General features: G+C 57.0%; 1 protein-coding gene and 1 long non-coding RNA gene across 2 annotated transcripts in view; one reads left to right on the top strand and one right to left on the bottom strand.

Annotated features, from left to right (window-relative positions):
• Window positions 1–11,276: 11,276 nt before the first annotated feature.
• On the bottom strand, window positions 11,277–12,695 carry LOC106782828 (uncharacterized). The gene is made up of 2 exons (XR_011433888.1): window positions 11,974–12,695; window positions 11,277–11,592 (listed from the first exon to the last, which is right to left on the bottom strand). It is a non-coding gene; the product is annotated as an uncharacterized lncRNA (long non-coding RNA).
• Window positions 12,696–12,835: 140 nt separating this feature from the next.
• Window positions 12,836–24,588, top strand: part of PRKCZ (protein kinase C zeta) — a 112,148-nt gene continuing 100,395 nt past the window's right edge. Inside the window, exons 1-4 of the mRNA XM_023635945.2 lie at window positions 12,836–13,230; window positions 17,117–17,238; window positions 18,531–18,620; window positions 20,041–20,091. Of these exons, the coding sequence (XP_023491713.1) occupies window positions 13,160–13,230; window positions 17,117–17,238; window positions 18,531–18,620; window positions 20,041–20,091 (334 nt within the window). The 5' untranslated portion in view covers window positions 12,836–13,159. The remainder of the gene's footprint in view (window positions 13,231–17,116; window positions 17,239–18,530; window positions 18,621–20,040; window positions 20,092–24,588) is intronic.

The following is a 24,588-nucleotide window of genomic DNA, read 5'->3' as shown; positions in this document are numbered from 1 at the left end:
GGACTCGTTCCAATGGGAGCGCCCCGCTGAGCCTCAGACCCCTTCCTCAGACTCTGCCAAAGATGTTCCAGTGTCTCCGCCTGGGGTCTGTTGGCCACCATCGTGTCCCAGCTTCAGAGAGCCACCCCAAGAGCATTAGGGCTGGTCCCACCCCGCTAGGATGTTAACCCCTTCCTCACAGGTGAGTCTCCCGGATGAGCAAACTCTCCCCTGTATGCCTTATATTCCACTCCATCCACGTCTTCCAGGCTCACCCCCATGCCAGGTCCCGGTGCCCCACCAGCACCCCATCCACGTCCTCCAGGCTCACCCCCACGCCCGGCCCCAGCACCCCATCCATGTCTTCCAGGCTCACCCCCATGCCGGGTCCCGGTGCCCCGCCAGCACCCCTATCCACATCCTCCAGGCTCACCTCCACGCCCGGCCCTGGCGCCCAGCCAGTACAGATTAGCCAGGAGCTGCAGTTCCTTTGGGGTGAGCTATTCCCTCTGGTGGCAGCGACTCTGCATCCGCACCCAGGCCAAGCTGAGACTTGATCCCAGTTATTGGTCTGATGCAATGAGGTGAGACAGGGGCAGACTCTGAATAGGACAGTGGCATGGGTAGAGTTGTGTCCCCAAAGATATGTTAAGTCATCATGCCTGGGACCTGTGAACAGTGGGATATGGTACAGGAGTACAGGATTCTCAGATGAATTCCCTCATAATGACCCCAAACCAGGCCTCAGGTCCTTTGCCTCCCTTCAGGGCCCTGACCCTAGAGTAGGACACCTGGCAAGCCCATGCGCTCAGTTTTCTCTGGGGTCTACGGCCTTTGTGGTCAGATCTTGAGCCTGATCGTCAGCACCATCTGCCCTCTGGTTGCAGAAGACAAAGTTCTCGGCCTGGAGAACTTTCTGGCTTTCACAGCAGGCCCTGAGCCCTGGGAGCTCCAGACTCAGCAAAGGTGAGAGTTCTTCAGCCCAGTTGTTGGCAGCCCTGTCGTCAGCTGGTGTGCTGGGGGACCGTCTACCCCACTGCTCTGAAACAAGAGGTGAGCTGAGGGACACGGCATGGGCACCAAAAGCATCTACAACCAAGAGGCTCAGGGTTTCTGGTATAACAGAGCCAACGCTTTGGAGGGAAATGAAAGGGATTTTCTCTTTTTGCCTCTCTGAGTATGGCTTCTTGGCTGAGAAGTCCGGTGGCCACGCTGCAGTGCGCTCTGGAGCGAGCCTCAGTGCCCCCACTTCCTGTCTGCGTCACCTTCTTCACCTCCCTGGGCCTCGACAGCCTCGTCTATAAAACGGGGTCATCATGGCGCAGGGTTCTTGAGCCCTAACTGGTGTCATAATTAATAAAAGCACTTAGAACAGTCCTGGAACATCATCCCACTCAATAAGGGCTGTTTATTTTTATTGGTTGGCCAAGACACCTGCCTGCCTGGGTCAGGGGGCAGATAGCCATGTTAGAGAAAAAGTGCGGAAAGAAGAGCACAGTTAGTATTTGGGTTTAGACATTTGAAACTGGATCTGCAGCAAGATGTTAGCCTTGCAAGCCGACTGCGTCTGAAAATTCCCCAAACCGTTTTAGCTCCCATTGAACACAGCAAGGGCAATTCTAGGGGACAGATTTACTCCTCAGTGTGGGGCAGTGCAGGCCCCGAGTTTGCTGCCCTGGGGAGAAAGGGGATCGATCTTTGAGAAATGGGAAGGCCCACCTCTCCCGGCCCAGGGGCTGCAGGAAGGAGAAGGCAGGTGAGGAGGAGGAGGCACAGAGAGGGCCAGCGGAGGAAGGGGGCTCCTCCAGGCTCCCTGGAGCTGAGCACGTGCGTCTCTTCCCAACTCCAAGCTCAAGGACTTCCTGCCGTGGAATTCGGCAAACACTGCAATCGGGGCTGCAGTTTTCAGACAGCTGGCTTACCAGAATGGCCCGCAGTGTGTGCTGTGCAGGAAGGGACACATCAAGGACGCACCTGCTCTCGTTCTGGACTCAACACGGTTAAGAGGAGGGAGGGGTGGGGCCGGACAGTGAGACCGGACAGCAGTGTTGGACGGTGGGGCAGGACAGTGGGGTCAGACTTGCAGGGGTTGTCCTGCCATCCTCTGGGGTGCCAGCCCTCTGTCCACTGAGGCCAAGTGAGATGACCCCAGGAGAGAGGCTGGGGCTCCACCTGGACCAAGGAGCTGATGGACAACCAGGCAGAAGTCTTGGAGAGGTCGCCAACCAGGACACCATGGGGAGGGCACCCCTTCTGGAACATCAGGAAGTAGCATCCCAATCTCCCACTGAGAGACAGTCCCGCACGGGTCTCGGTGTCTCTGTGCATCTCGTGAGCAAGACGCTACCCACCTTTGTTCTGGACTACGCTTCAAGGAGGTTTGCTGAGCCAACAGCGTGGCGTTGTCTCCCTCAGGAGCAGAGGGCGGCTTTGTTTTCTGCCTGTTGTGAAATACGTGGGTCCCCTGAGCTCAGGGTTCGTTTCCTGTAATGTAACCCACTGCGTGTGCGCTGCCTACCTGGGCCGTCTCCCTCATGATGGGCCCCCCTGGGTGGGCCCACGTCCACAACACCTGGGCAGGGTGGCCGTGGGCTGTATGTCCTCAGCCTGGGGTGCCCCACAGCCCCCGTTTCCCTGGGTACCAAGGACTCCACACCCCCAGGCACAGCCCTTGAGCAGTTGCAGGTCTGGAAGGGTCCCAGGAACCATCAGGCTGGGCTGAGCGGCTTCATCTGGAGGCTGGTCCCCTCAGGTCAACCTTGAAGGCACAGCCCTTGGGCTCCCCTGAGGTGCCGTGGCGAGGAAGCAGACAGGTGCGCGGAGGCGCCTGCCCTGGGTACCTGCTTGGACCCCTGGAAGCTGCCGCGTCCTTCGAGGTGGCGCCTCTCCCAGGTGAGGTTGCAGAGGTTGAATGAGGTCGTGTCCCGAAAGCAATTTGTCAGCTCCAGCTGCCCTGCTCGGGGGTCTGCTCGTCAGGGTCAGTGAGGGCCAAGTGCAGCCTCTGGGTGCTGCTGGCTGTCCCTCAGGGGTGACAGCAGGGGCCATGACCACAGGAGGCTCTTCACCCTGGATGACAAGGGCCTGGGGGACCTTCTCCCTGCATGGGGTCACCAGGGCGCTTTCCTAAGAGAGACACCTGGACACAGCCGGGCCTCTGGGCCTCCAGGCCTAGAGCCTCCTGGTGGGCAGGGCCCTGCTCATCCCGTCTGCTGTTTGCTGGACCACCTGGTGGGGGTCCTGCCTCCTTCTGTCCCAGCAGAGCCTCTCCAGTTTGGCCTGAGTGAGCTCTAGCTGGAGTGTGAGCATGCGTATGCACATGCAAGTGCATCTGTGGGTGTGCAACGTTAGATCTCAAAGGTCACGCGGGGCTTGTGGTGGACTTTGCCCCCATTCTGCAGCCGGCCATGGCCACCTCCTACCTTCGACCCTGCAACTAACATGGCAGACACCTGCACCTACAGCTGTTTGCATTTCCCAGAAGTGAACGATTAGACCAGATTAAGGCTCTGAATGTGTTTTGTCACTTTGCTTTCTGGAAGGCAGTCCCAGCTGCACCTCCCCTGGCGAGTGGCTTGAGGGCCTCCTTTCACACTCCTCCCAGGATGGGCCTTAAGGACGATGGCTCAGCTCTTCCTCTCCCGGAGGCCTGGAAACCTGACCCAGGAGCAGTTATAAGCAATACCAGGCTCTGGGCCACCCGCCTGGGAGCCACCATCTCAGTCTTTCAGTAAAAAGCAAAGGAATCTTGAGTGGGGGGGCTCAGCAAGGTGGTGGCACCACAGCCCCGTGGGTTCCCTGACACGTGTGCAGGGGCGTGGACAGGCCCCCACCCGGCTGAGCACAGCTCACTCCATTAGGACGGACGAGGGGCTTGGCGGAGCCGTTGGACACCTGTCCTGCCTCTGCCACCGTGTCTCCCTGTAACGCTTGGAGTTAACCGTGACTCTGTCTTCATGGGGCTAAAATAGCGCCAGCACGCGGCCCCCACGGAGCAGCTACGGCATTGCCATGGTGACCGTAGTTTTGGGTGCTGCCTCCTCAGACGCATGTCAGCCTTGCTTTGGGTTTTAAATATAGTCCCAGGCAGCCGAGGGGTTGGGAAAGTGGGAGCACAGGACAGAAAGTGCCTCGCCCTCCGAGGTGCTCTGACCCAGCTTGCCTTAGACCCGAACAGAGGCGCTCCATTCTGTGGGCACGTCCAACCCAAAGAGATATATGCAGCCTGTCCCCACTGGCCTGGACTGGCTGGCCACGATGCTGCAGCCCAGCCCTGCGTCTTGCCAGCCCTGTGTCCCTGGAAAAAGCGCTGGGCCACCCTGACCCTTGGTGTCCTCATCCAGAGAATGGGGCTATGACACCCATGTCTTAGGGAGGTGGTGAGGGTCCAGGAGGTGACATCAGGGGAGGTAGAGTTGTGCTCAGTGCAGAGTGCAGCCCCTGGGTGGTGCCTGTGTCTCGTGGTCCTCACCTGCACAATGGGGCAACGACACCTGCAGGCCTCTGCTGTGAGACTCAGTAGGAGAGTGTGTGGGGAGCACGTGGCACAGCAGCAGCCAGCCCTTCCCAGCAGGGCAGCTGGTGTCCTCCCAGCCCCTCCATCCCCCGGTCCAGCCTCCCCTCCTCTCCAGCCCCGAGACACAGCAACCCTACTGCTCCTTGCTGTCCTACCTCTGCTGGACGACGCCTCTCCCAGCCCCTCCTCCAGCGCACACACAGAGAACACACAGAGGTGTTCTCAACAGACACCCGCACACAACGCACAGGGACACGCGGAGAACTCTGCACAGACACACACACACAGACTGTGTCCACTGGGGGTCCGATCAGTAGACACGGGCCTCACAGTGCTTCTAAGCAGGGGCCATTTAAGAGCAAGCTTGACTAAGCTGTGAACAGAGTGACCACAAGGCAGAAGACGTGTGCCCTGGGGCTGAGGGAGCCACCCCCGGGGCGATAAACTCGGAGGGGCCACGTCCCCAGGCTGGAGTTGGGCCCTGAGTTCCAACTGTGTGGCTGGGCAGAGCCCCCCAGACGTCCTTGGCCGGCATCCCCCAGGCTCCGCAAGCAGAGCCCCTTCCTCCTGCCGTGTCCCTCCCGCGCCCTCTACTGGGAACACGCAGCGCTGCGCTCACCGCACAGGAGAGATGCTCCGGCCACCAGCCTCCTCCGGCAGATGGGGTTCAAGGATGCTGTAACCACGGCCGTCCCGCCACGATGAACGAACCGGCCCAAACGTCAGCGGTGCTGAGGCGAGGAACCCCCACCTCGCCTCGAAGGAACGCCACTGACAATCACAGGTAGTAAATGGTGAATTTGGAGCCGAGAGGCAATGTATTGGTAAGTGGTACATGGATGTACACGGACACGTCTATACAGAGACACTCACACAAGCACACGGACACAGACACATGCACACAGGTCCTCACACAATGCACAGACACACACACAAACACATAGACACACATCCAGGCTCAGAAGCCACAGAGGTGCAGACATCCTCTCCCTCTCCCTCTGGGCAGGACCTCTCATGATGCGATGGGGACAACCTTTTCTGAAAGCTTTCGAGGGCCATGTCACTGGCTCCCCCACCCTCTGTAATGTGGCCCACGAGGCCCCTTGGGATCTGCTCTGGCAGCTTCTGCAGCCTGGCCTGTTCCCCACCTCCGCACCACCCTATTCCCTAGGGCCACAGGGCCTTTGCACAGGCCAGCCCATCTGCCTCCCCTGTTCTCCCACTTCACTCCACACATCCTCAGATCCCATAGCCGGACTCTATTCCGGGGGCCTAGTCAGACCCTGCTCTGTCCGACAAAGCTGCCATGTCTGGTGATCCAATGGCAGTGGCCCGCCCCAGCAGTTTGCAGGTTCCACGAGGAAGCAGCCATATCTGACTGACTCAGCACTGAATCCCAGCACAACTCTTGGAGCCCGGTGGGCCCGCTGTCAACATTTGTTGAATGAACGAATGAGGGAGTGAAATGAAGGTTGTCACTTGAACCGGTTTCTCCAAATCCCGTGCCGTGACCCAGAAAGGAAACACCTGCTGCCTGCCCCTCCCACGGCTGTGTGTGCCAAGCGCCTGTCAGCAAACGTCCCGGCTCTTCCTGTGACCACTGCAGTCCCCGCCAGCCCCACCCGGGTCAGTCTCACAGCTGGCAGGATGACCAATGCCCCCGACCCCACAGGCCCCCTGAGATGCCAGCTCCCGACAGCCGCCCCTCTCTGGGCGGTCCCCAGCCCTGAGCCGGCACAAACGCAGTCTGTGAGCCCCGAGGAGGAAGGCATGCCCTGGGTTGGGGAGGGACAGCCGGCCCCTGGGGGGCCTCGCTTCTGCCCGATGTGTCTCACTGAGCATAAACTCTGCCTGGCTTGCCTCTTTCACCTAAAGGATTTTGAAAGTATGGCCATAAAAAACTTTTTAAAAAAATTAATTATTTTTATTGAAGTGACATTGGTTTACATCACTATGTAAATTGCAGGTGTACATCATCACGTTTTGACTTCTGTGTAGACCACATCGTGTTCACTGCCCGAAGTCTAGTTGCTGTCCGTCCCCACACACTCGTGCCCCTTCACCCCTTTCGCCCTCCCCCACCCCCTTCCCCTCTGGTAACCACCAATCTGTTCTCTGTATCTATGGGTGTGTTAGTTTATCCCCCACATATGAGTGAAATCATTTCCTTTTGAACGCAGGCACATGAGAGCCCTGTAACTTTATCGCCGCCGGGAAATTCTGATTCTTATGAAATCACATTACAGTAGCTACTGGCATCATCTCCAAGGATTCTCGGGCCCTTTCTCTGGAGCGGGTGGAGTCCCTCAGGCAGGGGAGCCAGGCTGCGGCAGCCTGGGGCTGGAGGCCCCGCGTAGAGGGCCAGACCCACCTTTCTGGGGCAGCAGTGAGCTTATTCACCTGTTAACCAGAGGGTGGGGGGGTTCAAGCCCAGCTACAGATCCTGAGGTTTGACTGATCCAGGTTCTTTTAAGCTATGTTTGGGCTGCATGTTCCCTCTTAACGTTATGCTCAATCTCTCTACCGTATTTTTATTTATGTATTTATTTTGAGAAAGATTAGCCCTGAGCTAACTGCTGCCAATCCTCCTCTCTTTGCTGAGGAAGACTGGCCCTGAGCTAACATCCATGCCCATCTTCCTCTACTTTATACGTGGGACACCTACCACAGGATGGCTTGCCAAGCGGTGCCATGTCCACACCCGGGATCAAAACCAGTGAACCCCGGGCCACCGAAGTGGAACGTGTGCACTTAACTGCTGTGTCACCGGGCCGGCCCCACAATCTCTCTACTTTAAATCAGATGTGGAAAAATCCTGCCTGAACTCTGAAGGTCCATGTTAGTTACTAAAGGGGTTTGGTAGAAAGAATTGTTTTTTTACGACTTTTATTGATTTTTTTTTCTTGTTACAAAGAGATTTATGATTCTCATGGAAAATTTAGGAAATATAAACAAGCAAAAAGAAAAAATAGGGCCAACTCCGTGGCCGAGAGTATAAGTTCGAGCGCTCTGCTTCGGCAGCCCAGGGTTTCACCGGTTTGGATCCCAGGTACAGACATGGCACCGCTTGTCAAGTCACGCTGGGGCAGCGTCTCACATGCCACAACGAGAATGTACAACTAGAATATACAACTGTGTACTGGCGGCTTTGGAGAGAAGAAGGAAAAAAGGAGATTGGCAACAGATGTTAGCTCAGGTGCCAATCTTAAAAAAAAAGAAAAACAGGGGCCAGCTCTGTGGCTGAGTGGTTAGGTTCTCGCGCTCCACTGCGGTGGCCCGGGGTTCGGATCCTGGGTGCGGACATGGCGCCGCTCGTCAGGCCACGTTGAGGCGGCGTCCCATATGCCACAACTAGAAGGACCTGCAACTAAGATATACAACTATGTACGGGGGGTTTGGGGAGATAAAGCAGGAAAAAGAAAAGTAAAGCCGCCTATAATTATTAATATTTGAGTATATTATCTACCCTTATAGTGCATATTGTTTATTTTTTAAAAACGAGATCATACTGTATGTACCATCATGTTAGTTTTTTCTTTTTTTTATGACGACAAAGTTTATTTATTTTTATTTTTTGTTTTTTTATTGAGGTCATAATAGTTTATAACATTGTGAAATTTCAGTTGCACATCCTTATTGGTCAGTCACCATACAAACGTGCCCCTTCACCCCTTGTGCCCTAATCCCCTTTCCCTCTGGTGACCACTGAACTGTTCTCTTTGTCCATGTGTTAGTTCATCTTCCACATATGAGTAAAATCACACAGTGTTGTCTTTCTCTGTCTGCCTTATTTCACTTAACATAATATCCTTCAGGTCCAGCCATGTTGTTGCGAATGGGACAATTTTGTCTTTTTTATGGCTGAGTAGTATTCCATTGTGTATATATACCCCATCTTCTTTATCTACTCATGTGTGGATGGGCACTTGGGTTGCTTCCACTTCTTGGCTATAGTGAATAATGCTGCAGTGAACATGGGGTTGCATAGGTCTCTTTGAATTGTTGATTTCAAGTTCTTTGGATAAATACCCAGTAGTGGGATGGCTGGATCGTATGGTAGTTCTATTTTTAGTTTTTTGAGGAATCTCCATACTGTTTTCCATAGTGGCTGCACCAGTTTGCATTCCCACCAGCAGTGTATGAGGGTTCCTTTTTCTCCACAACCTCTCCAACATTTGTTACTTTTAGTCTTAGTGATTATAGCCATTTTAACAGGTGTAAGGTGGTATCTTAGTGTAGTTTTGATTTGCATTTCCCTGATGATCAGTGGTGTTGAACATGTTTTCATGTGCCTATTGGCCACCTGTAAATCTTCGGTGGAAAATGTTCATCTCCTCTGCTAATTTTTGATCAGGTGGTTTGTTTTTTTGTTGTTCAGTTGTGTGAGTTCTTTATATATTTTGGAGATTAACCCCTTGTCGGATGCATGATTTGCAAATATTTTCTCCTAGTTGGTGGGCTGTCTTTTCGTTTTGATCCTGGTTTCCTTTGCCCTGTAGAAGCTCTTTAGTCTATGGAAGTCCCACTTGTTTATTTTTTTCCATAAAAGAACTTTTATCAAAGAAAATTAGAGGGGTGAGCCAGGTGCTGTCTGGAGGGTCGGGGGGGACCTCGGCTGGAGGCCAGGCAGCCCCACTCTGTCCTCTGCTGGCCCAGCTGCCCTCCTCCCCCCACCAGCCCCACACCTGGTGGGAAGCGCAGCCAGGCGGCCACCTTGCACCTCCATCTGCCCTCGGGTCCCAGGTGGCCAGAGAGGGACGGTGTCTCCCCCGCGGCTGGACTTGGTTTGCCGGGAGAGGAGGGAAGCAGTCAGGAGGGCTCCTCGCTCTGCACAGCTCCCTGCCTTTGAAGTTTTACAGTACGCCTGTGTCACTGTTATAATCAGTTAAAACAGCAACCACCACCCACCGCTGTGCTTTTTCCTTATGGACAGAATAGGTATTGGTGATTGTGAAAGCATGTGTGGACTTTTTGGAAAATCTGCAACACAGAAACTGCCAAGAGGTGAGAAGCCGCGCCCTCAGTCCCCAGGGCCCTTCACAGGCCTGGCACAGCCTGCGCCTGGGTCCAAGGGTCACCTTCCCGCTCTGCTGCCCGCCAGGGCCTGGGGCGGGTCCTCCCATCAGCCATTATGCCTCCACGGACTGCAGACAGGGAGAGGCAGTAACCCTGCCCAGTGGCCCCCAAAACAAGGCCCAAGGTCCTAGGGGGCCCACATGGTCCCAGCACCTCCAAGAGGTCCTCATCTATTCATTCTCTCCTCGGGGTGCTAGATGCCTGGGACGCAGTGGGGACACAGCGGTGACCCAGGCTGATGGGGTCCCAACACCAGCCGTGTCCGGAGGGGCAAGTGGTCAGCAAACTTGGGAATAAACACGCTGCTCTGGTTGTCAGGGTGCAGTGGACACATTGACACCAGGCTGGGTGTGGCTGCCTGTCCCTCAGGACCGCGCCCTCTGCCCTCTGCTCCATGGGGTGGCTCAGCTCCAGTGGCTGGGATGTACTTACTCCCACCCCCGCCAGGGCTGTCCGTGGCCTGGGCTATGGGATGGGGGCACTTGTTTTGCAGAGCTTGTTGAGGATGCAAAAGGGGGGCCCCAGCCTGCTGGGGAGGCCTTGGGACGTTTTCTGGGCACAGCAGGCGACCATATGCCCTCAACCTGGCCTGGGACTGGATGTGGTGGAGACCCAGGGTGGAATCCCCTTTCCTGGAATAGGCCCCTCCCCTCCCCCATGGAGAACAGGGGCCCCACCCCTAGGCTGAGGGGCCTGGCATGGGGGAGCTGTGCCCCACACACTCACCTGCCACCCAGGGCTTCTGCTCACATGGCAGCTTCCTGCTCTTCCCTGGGAGCACCATGCTGCTCCCCTCCCAGCGCAAACCCTCAGTCCCGTTCCCTTCATGCCCAACTGACAGCCATGGAGCTCTGTGTGTCCGTGCTGGGGTGTGGAGTCACCCCACGAGGTAGGGGCGGGGGAGCAGATACTAATACAGACGTCAGGGACTTAAGCAGAGATTAGAAGGAAGGGTGGGTCTGGGGGAAGGAGCTCTTCGGAGAGGGAATAGCATGTGCAAAGTCCCTGAGGCAGGCGGCAGCCAGGCGGCTGGAGTGGAGTACAGCCAGGACAAGAATGGTGGAGATGAGGGCAGAGAAGCACAGGGTCCCAGATCCTGTAGGGCCTGTGGGCTTTTCCCGAGAATGATGGGAATCACCGGGGATTTTGAACACCAGACAGATGGACAGGGACTGACTTCTGTTTTAAGGAAACTGGAGGCTGCCGCAACAACCCCAGCACAGCGGGTGTGGCTTGAACCAGGCGGTCGCAATGGAGGTGGGGGGATGGGGTTGGAATCTGGAAACGTGTTGAAAGTGGAGCTGCCAGGATTTGCAGATGGAGGGGTGTGGGGTACGAGAGGGAGAGGAGGCAAAATCAACTCTGAGGTTTCAAGCTGAGCACCTGGAGAGAGGGGTCCGCACCGACAGGACGACAGGACGGAGAAGAGCAAGGCCGAGGGGCGTCTGTTAGGAGCACAGGCGTGTGTGTGGGGGAATCAGGCTCCAGAGCTCAGGGGAGCGATCTCAGCTTGGCCTGGTATTCGGAGCCCTAAGAGGAAATGAGAAGCTCAAGGTCCTGAGAATCTCTAAAGACTGAGAAGGGGCGAGGGGCGCATTGAAAGGCTGGGAGCCCAGGAGGAAGCTGCAGAGGGAGATGGAGGAGGAGACGGGAGAGAGTAATAGCGTCTTAAGGTGTTTCCAGGAGACCCACTGTCAAGGTCAATTAAGACAAAGCCCGAAAACTGGCCATTGTATTTAAAACATAGGAGTTGATGGTGACAGTAGGGGGAGCGGGGGCTGCGCACAGCTCCTGGCAGGAGTTTCCTGTAGAGGAGTGGAGAAATTGGGGGGGGGGGGTGAAGGGTGCAGAGGTTTTTTTAAGGGGAGAGTTCACAGCACTTTAAGGAGGTGAGAGGTAGGCCGTCAACAGGATTCTGTGTGCCCACCTCTGGGGAGAATATGGTTCTATGACCACAGGGATGTGTCCATTGGGTTCCCCAGCGTCACTCCAGCGCCGGGCACCGAGGAGACGCCAGGAAGCATCTGTGGAATGAAAGTGTGCGAATGGGAGGAGAGGAGTGGAGCTGAGGAGTGAGCGGTAAAGGCTTGGCTGGGACTGGAGTCCGGGTCAGAGGTTGCCAACCGGGTGGGGTGGGGAAAAACAGGGAGGCAGTGGGGAGTGGCCGATGGGACGACTGTGTTTGGCAGGAGTGCTAGGGATGAGGGGCTGCAGACCTCTGAGTCTGTGGTGCGCGACTGGTGCCCAGCTGAGGTCCTGCAAACAGCAGATTGGGGCCCCTGTGGATGCATCCAGTAAGGGATGGGTTCCTCAGAGAAGCCTATCCCACATTTAAGGGGAAGGGGCCCAGGACGCGGGCACCTGAGGGGTGGCGTGGGGCGCGGATGGCGTTAAAGGCGACTGACCAGATCAAATGCCACGGAATCAGTAAGACCCAGAGAGGCTGTGGACTCAGAAATGAAGGTCATGGGCGGCCTGCGCAAATGCAGTCTCCTTGTCCCGGGCGGAAGGGTGAACTGGAGCAGAGGGAGCCGGCCAGCGAGTGTAGACAAGCCTTTCCTGCAATGGGATCTTGGATTCCTCAGGGGGTGGAGGGCGGGTGGGTCGGGAGAACCAGCTGAGTCCGGATCGTGACGTCGGCCAGGTTCTCTGCTCCTCGCAGCCTCGGTCTCCGCATCTGGAAGCTGGCCGGACGCTGGGGACACTGTCCAAGCGCCCTTCGCGGTCGGGGGTCTGAGCTGCTTACTGTACTCTTGCTCCTAGGAGGCGGAGCGCCCTCTGGCCACACCCCCGCTCCTCACATCACCGGCGACCCCTCCCCGCTGTCCCCTAGACCTGCTGCTCTGAGACTTGCGCTCGACCCAGAATCACCCGGGCTTGTTCGCAGACAGCTGGAGTTTGATTCAGCGAGTCGGACTGGGGCCGAGAGCTGGCATTGCCACCAAGTTCCCGGGGCGCGGCAGCGCAGGGGCCCTACCCAGGAACCGCGGCCCCCGAGCCCACCTCACGGAGGGGCCGGCGCGCAGGGCGGGCAGGGGGCGCCCCGCGGGCAGTCCCAGTGTCCCCCGGCCGCCCGCGCCGACTTCGGTTGCCGGGCAGAGCCGGGCCACGCGCACTCCCATTGGCCGCAGGTGGGGCGCGCCCCGCCCGACAGGTAGTCCGCCCAGCGCCGAGCCATTGGGCCGCGGCCGAGGGGTCCCCCGGGGATTGGCCCAGGTGGCGGCCCCGCCTCGCCCTCATTGGCCGCAGGTGCCACCGCCCCCGCCCGGGGACCGCCCGCCCAGCCGATTGGCCGCCGGCTGGGCCCCGGGTCGGCCATGTTCAGACCCCCCACCCCCCCGCGGAGACTGACGCCGGGACTCCGTGCGCGTCCCCCGCGCGCGCCCTCGCCGGCCGCGCCCCCGCCCCGCCCCGCCCGCTACTCAAGTTCCGCGGAGTTGCCCGGACCGGCACCCCTCGGTCCCCCGCCGCGCGCTCCCTTCCGCGTTCCGCCGCCGGCCCCACCTGGCGTCCCGGCCCGGCCGCTGGGGGCCCCGCGCCATGGCCTGAGCGCCCGGGGCGCCACACTGACGGCGGCCGGCGGAGCGCGCCATGCCCAGCAGGACGGGCCCCAAGATGGACGGGAGCGGCGGCCGTGTCCGCCTGAAGGCGCACTACAACGGGTGAGCGCGCAGCGCCCGACGGCGGGGCGTTGCCGGGGCCGGGGGCGTGTGCACCGAGGCCGGCGGGGCCGAGGGCAAAGCGGGGCGCGGGGAGCAGCGCCGGCCGTCGGGGCCCATGTCGCCGCAGCTGCAGGCGCTCGGGGGCTCCCAGCCGTGTCGCGGGAAGGAGGGGACAGCGAGGCGCCGCTGGGCCCAGGGGCGTCCCGGGAGGTCCTGACGCGCCAGCGCCGAGAGGCGGCTCCGGGCGAGGCGGGCGCTGCGGGCACCCTGGAACGTCACCCGCGGGAAACCTCATGGGCAGGACGGGGTGGGCCTGGCCCCCGGCGCCCGAGGCTCGGGGTCGACGGGCCCTGCCCGGAGCGCACTGGGCACAGGAGGCCACGCGGGTCTCTGCCCGCCCCGGCGAGGTTTTCCTGGGCTCAGACTTGCCCGGAGGTCGCCGCGGCGCGGGAGGCGGGCGTCGTCGAGCGCTCCGCAGCTCTGGGCAAAATGTTGACATTTTCCCTGGAAAGTTGGCCGGGACGTTAAGGCCACAAACTTGTAAGGACTAAAGTTTTTATCAAATTGTGGAAACTGCTGGCAGACTTTAAAAAGTCGGAGTTTCTAAATTTTCCCCAATTTACCCAGCTTGAGATCTCAGTTTAAGAAAAGTTCACTGAACCAGGTGAAGGCCGGGTGCGGTGAGCCGCCGGGGTTGCGCGAATGGAGGGCGCCTGGAAAGGCTCCGGCGCGGTTCCGTCGGGGGCCGGACCTTTCCGATTCGGCCCTGCGGCCGCACACGGCGCCCTGAACTCGACCTGTCTCGCTGTGAAATGGGCGAGCGGGCGCCTCCCAGGGTCCATGTCCGGGTGCGTCTGGCCCGGCCCAGGGAACGCTCGACGCTTGGCCGCCGCCGGACCGCCCTGGTGAGGGTTTAGGGGGCTGCGCCCAGGGGCCGGGGTCCCGCCGCCGCGCCTTGCGCAGTAGACGGCGCTGAGGGAGAGCTGGGCACATATGCTGATGCTTCTTTCCACGGGGTTGGTCCCCGGGAGCCCCGAGGTCGGACCTGGCTGCTCCGAGGCCGCCGCTGGCCAGCTGGCTGGAGGGGAGCGCAACGCCGGCCCTGCGGGTGAGCTGGGCGTCCCGGCTCTGGCGGCGTTCCCGGCGCTCTAGCTGGGGGCGCAGCGCCCGCGCGTCCTCGACCTGAGGAGGGAGGGGCTTCGGGTTTTGACCTCCGGAGCGCACCCGTCTGGAGTCTCAGGTCGGGTCTCCTGCCCCCTCTGCCGTCCTCAGCCGGGTCTCCTGGGTGCACGCTGGGGAAGGGGCTACTGGTGGCGGAGCCGGAGGGAAGGGGCGCTGAGGGACAGGTCGGCCAACCCCGCTGAAGAGATGGGGAGTCCGGTCTTCTGGCCTGAAGGGTGAGCTGCTGCTAAAACTGGTGAGATGTCAGCTCGGTCTTGGCTCTGGGACTGGCACAAGGGCCAGAGCATCTTGTGTGCAACACCTGTCAATATATAAGAGACGCGGTCCTCTCCCGCTGGGAACCTGGAACTGAGCAGCAAGCCACTCTGTAAAAATCAGAGCAGATCCTTAATGAGAGGAGGTCCACACCCCAGCGCAGGGAGGGTGGGGACTCGACCCCCAGCCTTCCCCCAGGGCAGTTTAAGCAGCCGGTCTCCAGGCACTGAGCCAGGGAGTGGAAGTGACTGAGGGGTCACAGGCAAGTTCAGCACAGCCCCTGGGAGCTCTGGGCTGAGCCGGCCCACCCATCCCGCCCTCCCTGCTTTGGCCCCTGGAGAGTGCTCTGGTTACCACGGGGTAGTGTGACCTGTTGAGTAGGCTTTCCCGGGGAGTGAGGCCACACCCCTACGATCTTTCCTCTTCCTTCCATTCCCACCTTGTCCCCCACCCCTCTTCCCCTCCTTCCTCTCCTCCTCCCCTCTTCCCCTCCTTCCTCCCCCCTCCCCTCTTCCCCTCCTTCCTCTCCTCCTCCCCTCTTCCCCTCTTCCCCTCCTTCCTCCCCCCTCCCCTCTTCCCCTCCTTCCTCTCCTCCTCCCCTCTTCCCCTCTTCCTCTCTTCCCCTCCTTCCTCCCCCCACCCCTCTTCCCCTCTTCCTCTCCTCCTCCCCTCTTCCCCTCCTTCCTCTCCTCCTCCCCTCTTCCCCTCTTCCTCTCTTCCCCTCCTTCCACTCCCCCTCCCCTCTTCCCCTCTTCCCCTCCTTCCTCCCCCCTCCCCTCTTCCCCTCCTTCCTCTCCCTGCTTCATCTTCCTCCCCTTCTCATTTTCCCCCTCTCCTCCCACACCCCTCCTCCTTTCAGCCCTGGGCTGGACGGAAGTTTCCTTCCCTTTTCCAGCTTCTCACTCCCTTTGGTGCCTACTTTCCTGACGTCTGCCCGCACCAGGGCCCCTCCCATGGGGTTAGGAACCCTGCTGTCTGAGTTGGGAGACTTAGAGCGCAGCAGTGATACTGGGCCTGGAAGGCGCCCACCAAGACCAGGGCTCACTTGTCCAAACCCCGTGGGTCCAGGTGAAATTCTGTCGCTGCTGCCATGGAAGGGAGGTTATTTTGGGGCAGCAGGGCCAGGAGCTGAGGGGCAGACACAGTGGAAACTATTCTTAAAAATGGAGGGACTTTCAGCCACCCCACCGCCGTAGCTTCACCCTTGCCTGTCCCCCGAGGCCCTCGGAAGGCTTGAGACCAGGGTCTGCCTCCCCCAGCTGGGCCATGGGAGACCCTGCTCTGCTCGCTTTTCTAAGATCACAGAGACAACTGTGCTGGACCTTCCCTCTCTCCAGCTCAGGCTTGTGTTCCAGGACTTCTCTTACCGAGGACCTGCTGTGTGCAAAGCCCAGGGCTGGGTGCTGTGGCTTGGGGACTCCCAGGAGTCCAGAGAGGGCTTTCCACCAGGCTGCTGGGTGCAGACTCCTGGTGGCCCTTGTCCAGGGCTCCGTCTGAGAGTGCTGGCTGGCAGCCTCAGGAGCCCGTGTTTGCTCAGAGCCGCTGCTTGATTCAGGAGTGGGCTGACGTTAGGGGTGGTGGTCAGGGTCCGGCCGTGGAGGTGGGATGGCCCCTTCCTACGTGTGCCGAAGTCGTGCTGCGGAGGGCAAGGGCCGGATCGCTCTGTTGGGGCCATCCTTGCCGTCCCTTCTGTCTGTTGGGGGGACAGGGCCACGTCTTGTTTCAGTGAGTAGGGGGAGCCATGCACAGGAGCGGAATAGTGCCCCGCCCCTCACTCTCCTTGTCGGGTCTCATGGGCTTCCCCTGTGCTAACTTGCCTCACTCCTGAAGGCCCAGCCCTCAAAGGGTGACCATCCAGATTCAACATTCCAGTTTTGGATGAAAAGATAAAAGACAGTAACATTCTGTGAGGTGCTTTCAAAAAGGTGTGCGTGGAATTGTGTCACAGCTACACTGAAGGCAGTGGGATGGTCCCCCGGGTCTGGAAGAGGAGCCTTGGGTTCACAAGTTATTCATTCTGCTCCTCCCTCAGCCCCGCTTCCACCTGCTCCCGTAGTTGGCCCTATCAAGGCTGGGGGAACAGGTTAGTGAAGCCGCCGGGCTAGACTGGACAGACTTGTGTCCCACCCCCCCCCCCACCCCTCCTGGGTGACCTTCTGGGCAGAATCTGAACCTGGTGCCTGAGCAGGTGCTTGCCCTCACCTCGTTCTTTCCCCCTTGTTCAGGTGCCTCCAGGCACCTGGGTCTTTCCTTTCTGTGCAAGGGCATTCGTGGTGGTATTTGTAAGAAACTGTGGTCAATGGTTCTGTTGGGGGGTGGGCTGTAATATTTTCTTTGGGGAAAATTTCATTTCTTTTAATTAATCAGTAACTTGGCTAATCAGTGATCAGTATTTAATTTGATTTAAATGTGCTCCTTGGTGAAACGTGTCCACATCCTCTTTGCGCAGGGACATCCTGATCACCAGCTTGGACCCCGCGATGACCTTCGAGGAGCTCTGTGAGGAAGTGCGAGAGATGTGCAGTCTGCACCAGGGGCACCCCCTCACCCTCAAGTGGGTGGACAGTGAAGGTAGCCTGCGCTTGTGTGGATCAGATCGTAAATCCCTAAATCTTCTGTGCCTGTGAAGTTTGCTCGGCGCCTTCCTCGGGGAGATGTAAAACCATGAATTAAACTCGTTAACAGCCAACTTCCCCAGTGGGGACGTGGGAAATCCTTTCCTGGAAAGAGGTTGGCTGAGAGATTGTGAAGGGAAGCGGGCCATGGGAGCCGGGAGGTGAGATGCCCCTCGGGAGATGGACGGCCCACCGCATGGCACACTGGTCCTGGCAGCAAGAGGCTGTGGGGCTCTCCTGGTCGCACCTTGGGCGGGTACTTACCTCCTGCCCTGGCCTTCCTGGCTCACGCACTGGGCTTTGCTGGGTGACTGGGAAGAGCCAGCTCTGCATTTTCCCAGGGGAAGTGGGGAGGGTGCCTGCGCTGGGCCCATAGTGTCCATCTCTCCCACCTCCCTCCCTCCCTCCCTCTCCACTCCCTCCCTCCCTCCCTCTCTCTCTCTCTCTCTCTGTCTTTCTCTCTCTCTCTCCTTCCCTCTCTCCCTCCCTCCCTCCGTCACTCCTTCCCTCCCTCCCTCCCTCTCCCCCCCTCTCATCTTCCCTCTCTCCCTCCCTCCCTCTCTTTTCCTCCCTCCCTCCCTCTCCCCCCCCTCTCATCTTCCCTCTCTCCCTTCCTCCCTCCGTCCCTCTCTTTTCCTCCCTCCCTCTCCCCCCCATCTCTCTTCCTCCCTCTTTCTTCTTCCTTTTCTCCCTCCTCTCTCTCTCCCTCCCTCCTTCTCTCTCATTGTCAGAAACATATTCAAGAAAGCTAAGGGGTTGTGAGACAGTCCAGGAGAGACCCCCTTGTTGCACGTGACTCTGACTGTCAGCCGAGGACGAGGACGCAGGGGTGCGAGGGAGACTCACGGCCGCCCCTTCCCGCTGGAATGTGCACATAGGGCTCTGGTTCCACGAGTTTCTCTGTTCCTGTCCAGCAATGGAGGGCAAGGAGCCTTTCCGTCCTTCTCTCCCTAAGAAGAATGTCCTTGATCTTGCCCCGGCCAGGAAAGTTAGTGCTGCTTAGCTCTCTGGTGGTCTTCTCCGGCTGTGGACGAACTTGTCCTTTCTGGGGATTGGCTGGTTCTGATGTGGGTCCTGAGTGGGGTGACCACTGGTCGGGCTGGCCATTCTGGGACCTCCCAACGCTGCTTTGGGTGGCTGGTCACGAGCAGATACTCTGCCCTCTCAAACTCGGGTCTGACGCGCTGAGTACCCTTTAGCTCAGGCCTGCAGTGGCCTCAGCCATGTCTCTCGCTCCACCTTGCCCAGGTGACCCCTGCACCGTGTCCTCCCAGATGGAGCTGGAGGAGGCCTTCCGCCTGGCCTGTCAGCGCAGGGACGAGGGGCTCATCATTCACGGTCAGTGGTGGCCGGCAGGCGGGGGTGGGGGGAGGCGGGGCCCTCCACGTCTGCCCCCTGCGGTCTAGGGAGGGGGTGCCCGGTGGGTGGAGGGGCTCCTTGGCTGTGGGCATCTTTGCCAGACCACCTGAGGGACTGAAAGCCACACGGAGGACCACGGTTTAAGATCTTAGGATGCCAGAGAATTTAAGGATGTTGAATGTGATGCAATTTGGGTTGGTTTTTTCTCTCTTACATCCTATCAACCCAGATGAAAATTGCTCTTCCTGGTAAAGTGTCATAAGGGTCTGCTCACTGGGCACAGCAGCCTGGGTTCTGGTTGTTGACCTGCTTCACCCTCCTTTCCTGGGGGCTGCCCTCTCTGGCCCATCAGAAGCCCGCTCACCTGCCTCCACCTCTTCTGGAGCTCAGCGGGTCAGGGCCACAGCGGGCGGGTGAGATGGACCACACCCTCCCTGTGGCTTCCCCAGGCTCCGCGTCTCCTCAGCTTGTTAAGCTCCGAGCTGGGTTAAAAGTTGAGTCTTGGGAAATCCTAATTGTTTTCATTTCAGTCGAATCTTTAAATTAGGGGTTTTCAGGCTGTGCTCTGTAGCACTCCCTGGTTCTGCAGGGTCTCTTGGGGCCCCAGAGAGCGTGGTTGCAGCAGCTGTGGCCGGCCGGTCACGTCTGCATCCATTGCTCGTGCAGCTTAGACTCTTTGCCAGGCGTGTGGGCAGCTGAGCCAAGAGCCTGGGACGACGCTCGAAACTACCCACAGCTTCTCTCGGATTGGCTTGCCCCCTAACACTGGGCTAGTTGGTTACAATATCCAATTTTTGTAGCTCTTTATGTGAATGAGGTTTTAAATTTAGAGCCTAGCCCAGTCCACTTTATTTGTTGTGGTGGTCGGCACGTTCATGTTCCCTCTCAACGTCGAGGGCTGTGGTGCTTTAAAAATTCACTTTGTTTTCTAGATTAAGAAAAAGGTTGTTTTAGCTTAGTTTGAATACTTTTTAAGCTCCTATTATAATAATTTATTGTGGAAGCCCAGGGTATATTTTAAAATATTTAGTTTTGAACTCCATCTTGAGGATAAAGAAATGGAATCTAATGTGCTTTCAAAAGTCAATTTTCAAAGAGATGGCGGTTCTGTCCCACCTCCGTGTTAACCTATCGATAAAGATCAGGGGTCTCCTGGGGCAGCTCTGTTATCTTGACCCCCCCGTTGCCTTCTCAGTGCATTTTGAGTCTCATAAGGGGAGTTTGGTCTCCAAAGTTTCACCTTAACGAGCGTCTCCCCAGGGTGGCTTCTGGTCAGCAGTGTGGGCTTCGTGCAAAAGTACATCGGCCCGCCTCACTCGGAGCAGGACTTCTTGTGAGAGCTTCTGCGTTAAATGGCAGGCTGCAGGGGTACTGACGCTCTTTCTTTTTTTCTGTCCAGTTTTCCCGAGCATCCCCGAGCAGCCAGGCATGCCTTGTCCCGGAGAAGACAGTGAGTCCTTCAATTTTCCTGTGACTCGTATCGCGGGTGAGGGGTGAACTCTTGGTCCATTGTGCCAGGAGGTGAAGATGGGTGCTCCTCGCGGTCCGTGGGTTAGGAACCTTTATCGTCGTGAAGTCTAAAGGCAGAGTGAGCAGCTTCTGTGACCTCGTGGGGGTTCCCTGGAGTCCTTGCCTTCGCCCGAGGACTGTGTGTGAGTGTGCTGGCTAACTGCCAGCAGGGAGGACTCAGCGTGGCCAGTTTGTGCCATAAGGAAAAGTCCAAGAAATGCCCTGGTCTCCCCGGGAGGGGAGGGCCCAGGCTGGCACGGCTGGATGCTGCTCTCGTGCATCTCCTGCGGTTCGTGGCCACCCTCAGACCTGTCACTGCCCTCCCCAGTCCACACTGGCCCCAGAGGTGAGGAGGGTCGTCTTCATTTCCACAGTGGGCCTGTTGTTAGGAGATGAAGGCCCAGGCACATGGGTCCAGAGGAGAGCTTCTGACCCCATTCTGGAGGCTACTGGACCCCGAGCACGTTGGAGCAGCTTTGCCCCGTGCGTCCTTCAGGGCAGAGCATTTCCAGGGTACGTGGAAATTCCATACCGACCACCCAGACCCTGCTCAGCCCTGCTTCAGACCCTGTGATGCAGAAACCTGGCTGTAGGAGCCCCAGGCAGCCGGAGAGGAGCCCGTCAGGGGGCCTCAGAGGCTGGTGGCACAGGGACTTGAGGGTCCTTGTCCCCCAAGGGGCTGCCCCTGCTGGTGACCCTCCCGCTGGGGTGCCCACGTCCCGTGGAGAGGGCATGCACCCTGAAAGGGCAACATTTCATGTTGGACAGTTTACTTGTCTTTTTGGACACAAAAACATAAGAGAAGATGGACATTCCCGCTAGGGAGGTGAGCACTGCCCCCTCCCCTGCGCCCTAGGGGAGCGGCTCTTCGAGCGGGGTTTGTTTGTCACCTGGGTGGCTTTTGACGATGGTCACAGGCTGTCGTTTATCTGCCCTGAGATGTTGCCAGCAGCCAGTGCTGTGGCAGGGCGCAGAGGCCAGCGTTCCTGCATCTCAGCTCCGCCCTCAGCGCAGTGGGGCCCTGGCAGAGCCGCCCCGCGGTCTCAGGTTCTTTGTCCACGACCTCTGCGCCTCCTTGCTTTTCCCTGGGTGGACGCTGACCCTGGCTTGCGCTCTGGCTCGGCCTCGTGTAGGGAGTGGTGGTGGGTCCTTGCTCAGCCTCCACGCACAGGAGTGGGGGCGGGGGTCTCTGCCACAGGTTGAAGTGGGGGTGACATACGGGTGGTGGCGCGTCACCGTGGGGGAATTCGGAGAATGTGTGAGCTTTGTGAAGTACCGTCTCGGGCACGTGAGCGGGTCCTTGAGAGGCTCACCAGGGCCGGCTTCGAGGCTGCGGGGACCACTCAGCGTTGTTGGAGAGCATTCCACCAGCGCCTGAGGCGGCTGGGTCCCAGGGGCGCCAAGGGTGGTGACAGGGCCGTGTCCCTCCCCTGCTCACGGATGCCTGCCCCATGCGCTGACGTCCGCTTTGGGGGGACGGCGGTCACCTCGCTGGTCAGGAGTGTGGGCAGGATGCTGCCTCCCAGGCCCGGGGGCTCTTCAAGCATTGGCGTCTCTCCAGTAGTTTACTCTTGGCTCGATTTTAACACCAATCTTGGACGGTTAGGACAACTCTGTTCTGGTCACCCGATGGCCGCGGTGGACAGGGTGTGCCGTGTGATTCTGGCGCCTGTGTGGACGTTTGTGCTCACCATCTCCTGGCCTCAGGCAGCCCTGCCCACCGCGGAGAGCAAGGAGGAAGGCTCAGACCAGAGGGTGTGCACGGCACCTCGAGACGAGGCAGGACCACAGGGGGGCTGGATGGGCTGGCACACCACAGCCAGATGTGGACGGGCAGCGGGAATACGGCTGCGTGGTGGCCCCTGCGCACGTGCAGCTGGAAGGGCCATGTGGCACCAGCCGGGCCTGTGCTCGCATTTAGCAAAACACCTTCCTACGCGTTCTGTTCAGTCGTCGATAGGAGGTTAATCAGTTTTACAGGCGTTTTAAAAATTGTGTAATGTACACATACCATAGAATTTACTGTTTTAACCACTTTAAAGTGAGCAATTCAGTGGCATTTTGTGCATTCACATTATTGTGCAACCACCACCTCTACCTACTTCTAAAGTGTGTTTAGAAAGAAAACCTGGCCACCACCTCTCTTCGCCCTGTCTCTGTGGATTTACCTGTTTTGGACATTTCATATACGGTAAATGGACTCATATGCTATGTGGTCTTTTGTAACCAGCTTCTTTCACTTAGGGTGATGTTTTGAAAGTTCATCCATGTTGTAGCACATGACAGGATTTCCTTTTTCTTCTTTTTCTTGGTGAGGAAGATTGGCCCTGAGCTGACATCTCTTGCAAATCTTCCTCTTTTTTTTTTTCCTTCTCCCCAAAGCCCCAGTACATAGTTGTATATCCTAGTTGCAGGTCATTCTAATTCCTCTATGTGGGATGCTGCCTCAGCATGGCTTGATGAGCGGTGCATAGGCTCCTGCCCAGGATCTGAACCAGCAAACCCCGGGCCGCCAAGGCAGTGTGTGTGAACTTAACCACTCGGCCACGGGGCTGACCCCAGGATTTCCTTTTTTAAGGCTGAATAATATTCCGTTATATGGACGGACCGCGTTTGTTTATCCGTGTATCTGTTGATGGACCTTTGGGTTACTTCCCTGTTGTAGCTACAGTCATGCTTCGCTTAACGAGGATGCATTCTGAGAAATGTGTCGTTAGGTGATGTCATCGATGTGTGAACATGATAGAATGCACTTACACAAACCTAGATGGTATAACCTACTACTCACCTAGGCTGTGTGATACTAATCTTATGGGACCACCGTTGCATATGTGGTCTGTTGTTGACCAAAACATCGTTGTGAGGTGCATGACTGGATTGTGACTAATGCTGCTATGAGCATGGATGTACAAGTATCTGTCTGAGACCCTGCTTTCACTTCTTTTCGGTATATAGCCAGAAGTGGAATTGCTGGGACATATGGTAATTCTATTTTTAATTTTTTGGGTAATCTCTATAATGTCTACCACAACGCCTGCACCATTTTATATTCCCACCAACCGTGCCCCAGGGTTCCAGTTTCTACACATCCTTGCCAACACCTGTTGTTTTCTGTTTTTTTGGTGATAGCCATTGTAATGGGTGTGAGGTGATATCTCATTGTAGTTTTGATTTGCGTTTCCCTAATGGTTAGTGATATTGAGCGTCTTTTCACATACTTATTGGCCATTCTTATATCTTCTTTGGAGAAATGTCTGTTCAAGTGCTTTGCACATTTTGAATCTGGTTGTTTGTTTTTCTGTCGTACAGTTTTAGGACTTCTCTATATATCCTTATCAGATTTTTGATTTGCAAATATTTTCTCCCATTCTGTGAGTTTTTTTCTTACTTTGTTGATAGTATCTTTTGATGCATAAAATTTTTCAATTTTCATAAAGTCCAATTTATCTATGTTTTTCTTTCGTCGCCGGTCCCTTTGGTCCCATCCGTGAAATCATTGCCAAGTCCAGCATCAAGAAGCTTTTGTTCAATGTTTTCTCCTAAGGGTTTTATTGCTTTAGGTCTTAGATTTAGGTCCTCGATGGATTTTGAGTTTGTTTTTGTATGTGGTGTAAGATAAGGGTCCAACTTCATTCTGTTGCACATGACTGTCCAGTTTTCCCAGCATCATTTGTTGAAAAGACTGGCCTTTCCCCATCGAGTGGTCTTGGCACCCTTGTCAAAAACCATTTAGCCACATATGTGAGGGTTTATTTCTGGGCTCTCTGTTCTATTCCATTCGTTTGTGTGTCTGTCGTCACGCCAATACCACACCGATTTCATCACTGCAGCGTTGTAGTAGGCTTTGAAATCAGGAAGTACGAGTCCTCTAGCTTTGTTCTTCTTTTTCAAGATTGTTTTGGTTCTTTGAGGTCCTTTGAGATCCCATGTGAATTTTGGGGTGTGTTTTTCTGTTTCTGAAGAAGGCATCGTTGGGATCTTGTTAGGGATTGCATTGACTGTAGAGAGCTTTGGGTAATATTGACAGCTTAACGATGTTAAGTCTTCTAATCCATGGACATGGGATGTCTTTCCACTTATTTGTCTTCTTTAAGTTCTTTCAACACTGTTTTATGGTTTTCAGTGTACAAGTCTTTCACCTCCTTGTTAGGTTTATTCTTAAGTATTTTATTCTTGATGCTATTAGAAGTGGAACTGTTCTTAATTTCCTTTTTGGCTTGTTCATTGCTAGTGTATAGAAATGCAGCTGATTTTTGTGTGTTGACTTTTTATTCTGCTATTTTGCTGAATTTGTGTATTAGTTCTAACGACTTTTTTGTGGAATTGTTACAGTTGTCTGTATCATCTGTGAACAGAGATAATTTTACTTTCCCTCTCCCATTTATATGTCTTTTATTTCTTTTTCTTGCCTAATTGCTCTGGCTAGAACTTCCAGTTC

This window comes from Equus caballus, chromosome 2 (assembly GCF_041296265.1).
Source record: "Equus caballus isolate H_3958 breed thoroughbred chromosome 2, TB-T2T, whole genome shotgun sequence".
Lineage (NCBI taxonomy): Eukaryota > Metazoa > Chordata > Mammalia > Perissodactyla > Equidae > Equus > Equus caballus.
This window is presented reverse-complemented; position numbering and strand designations above follow the sequence as displayed.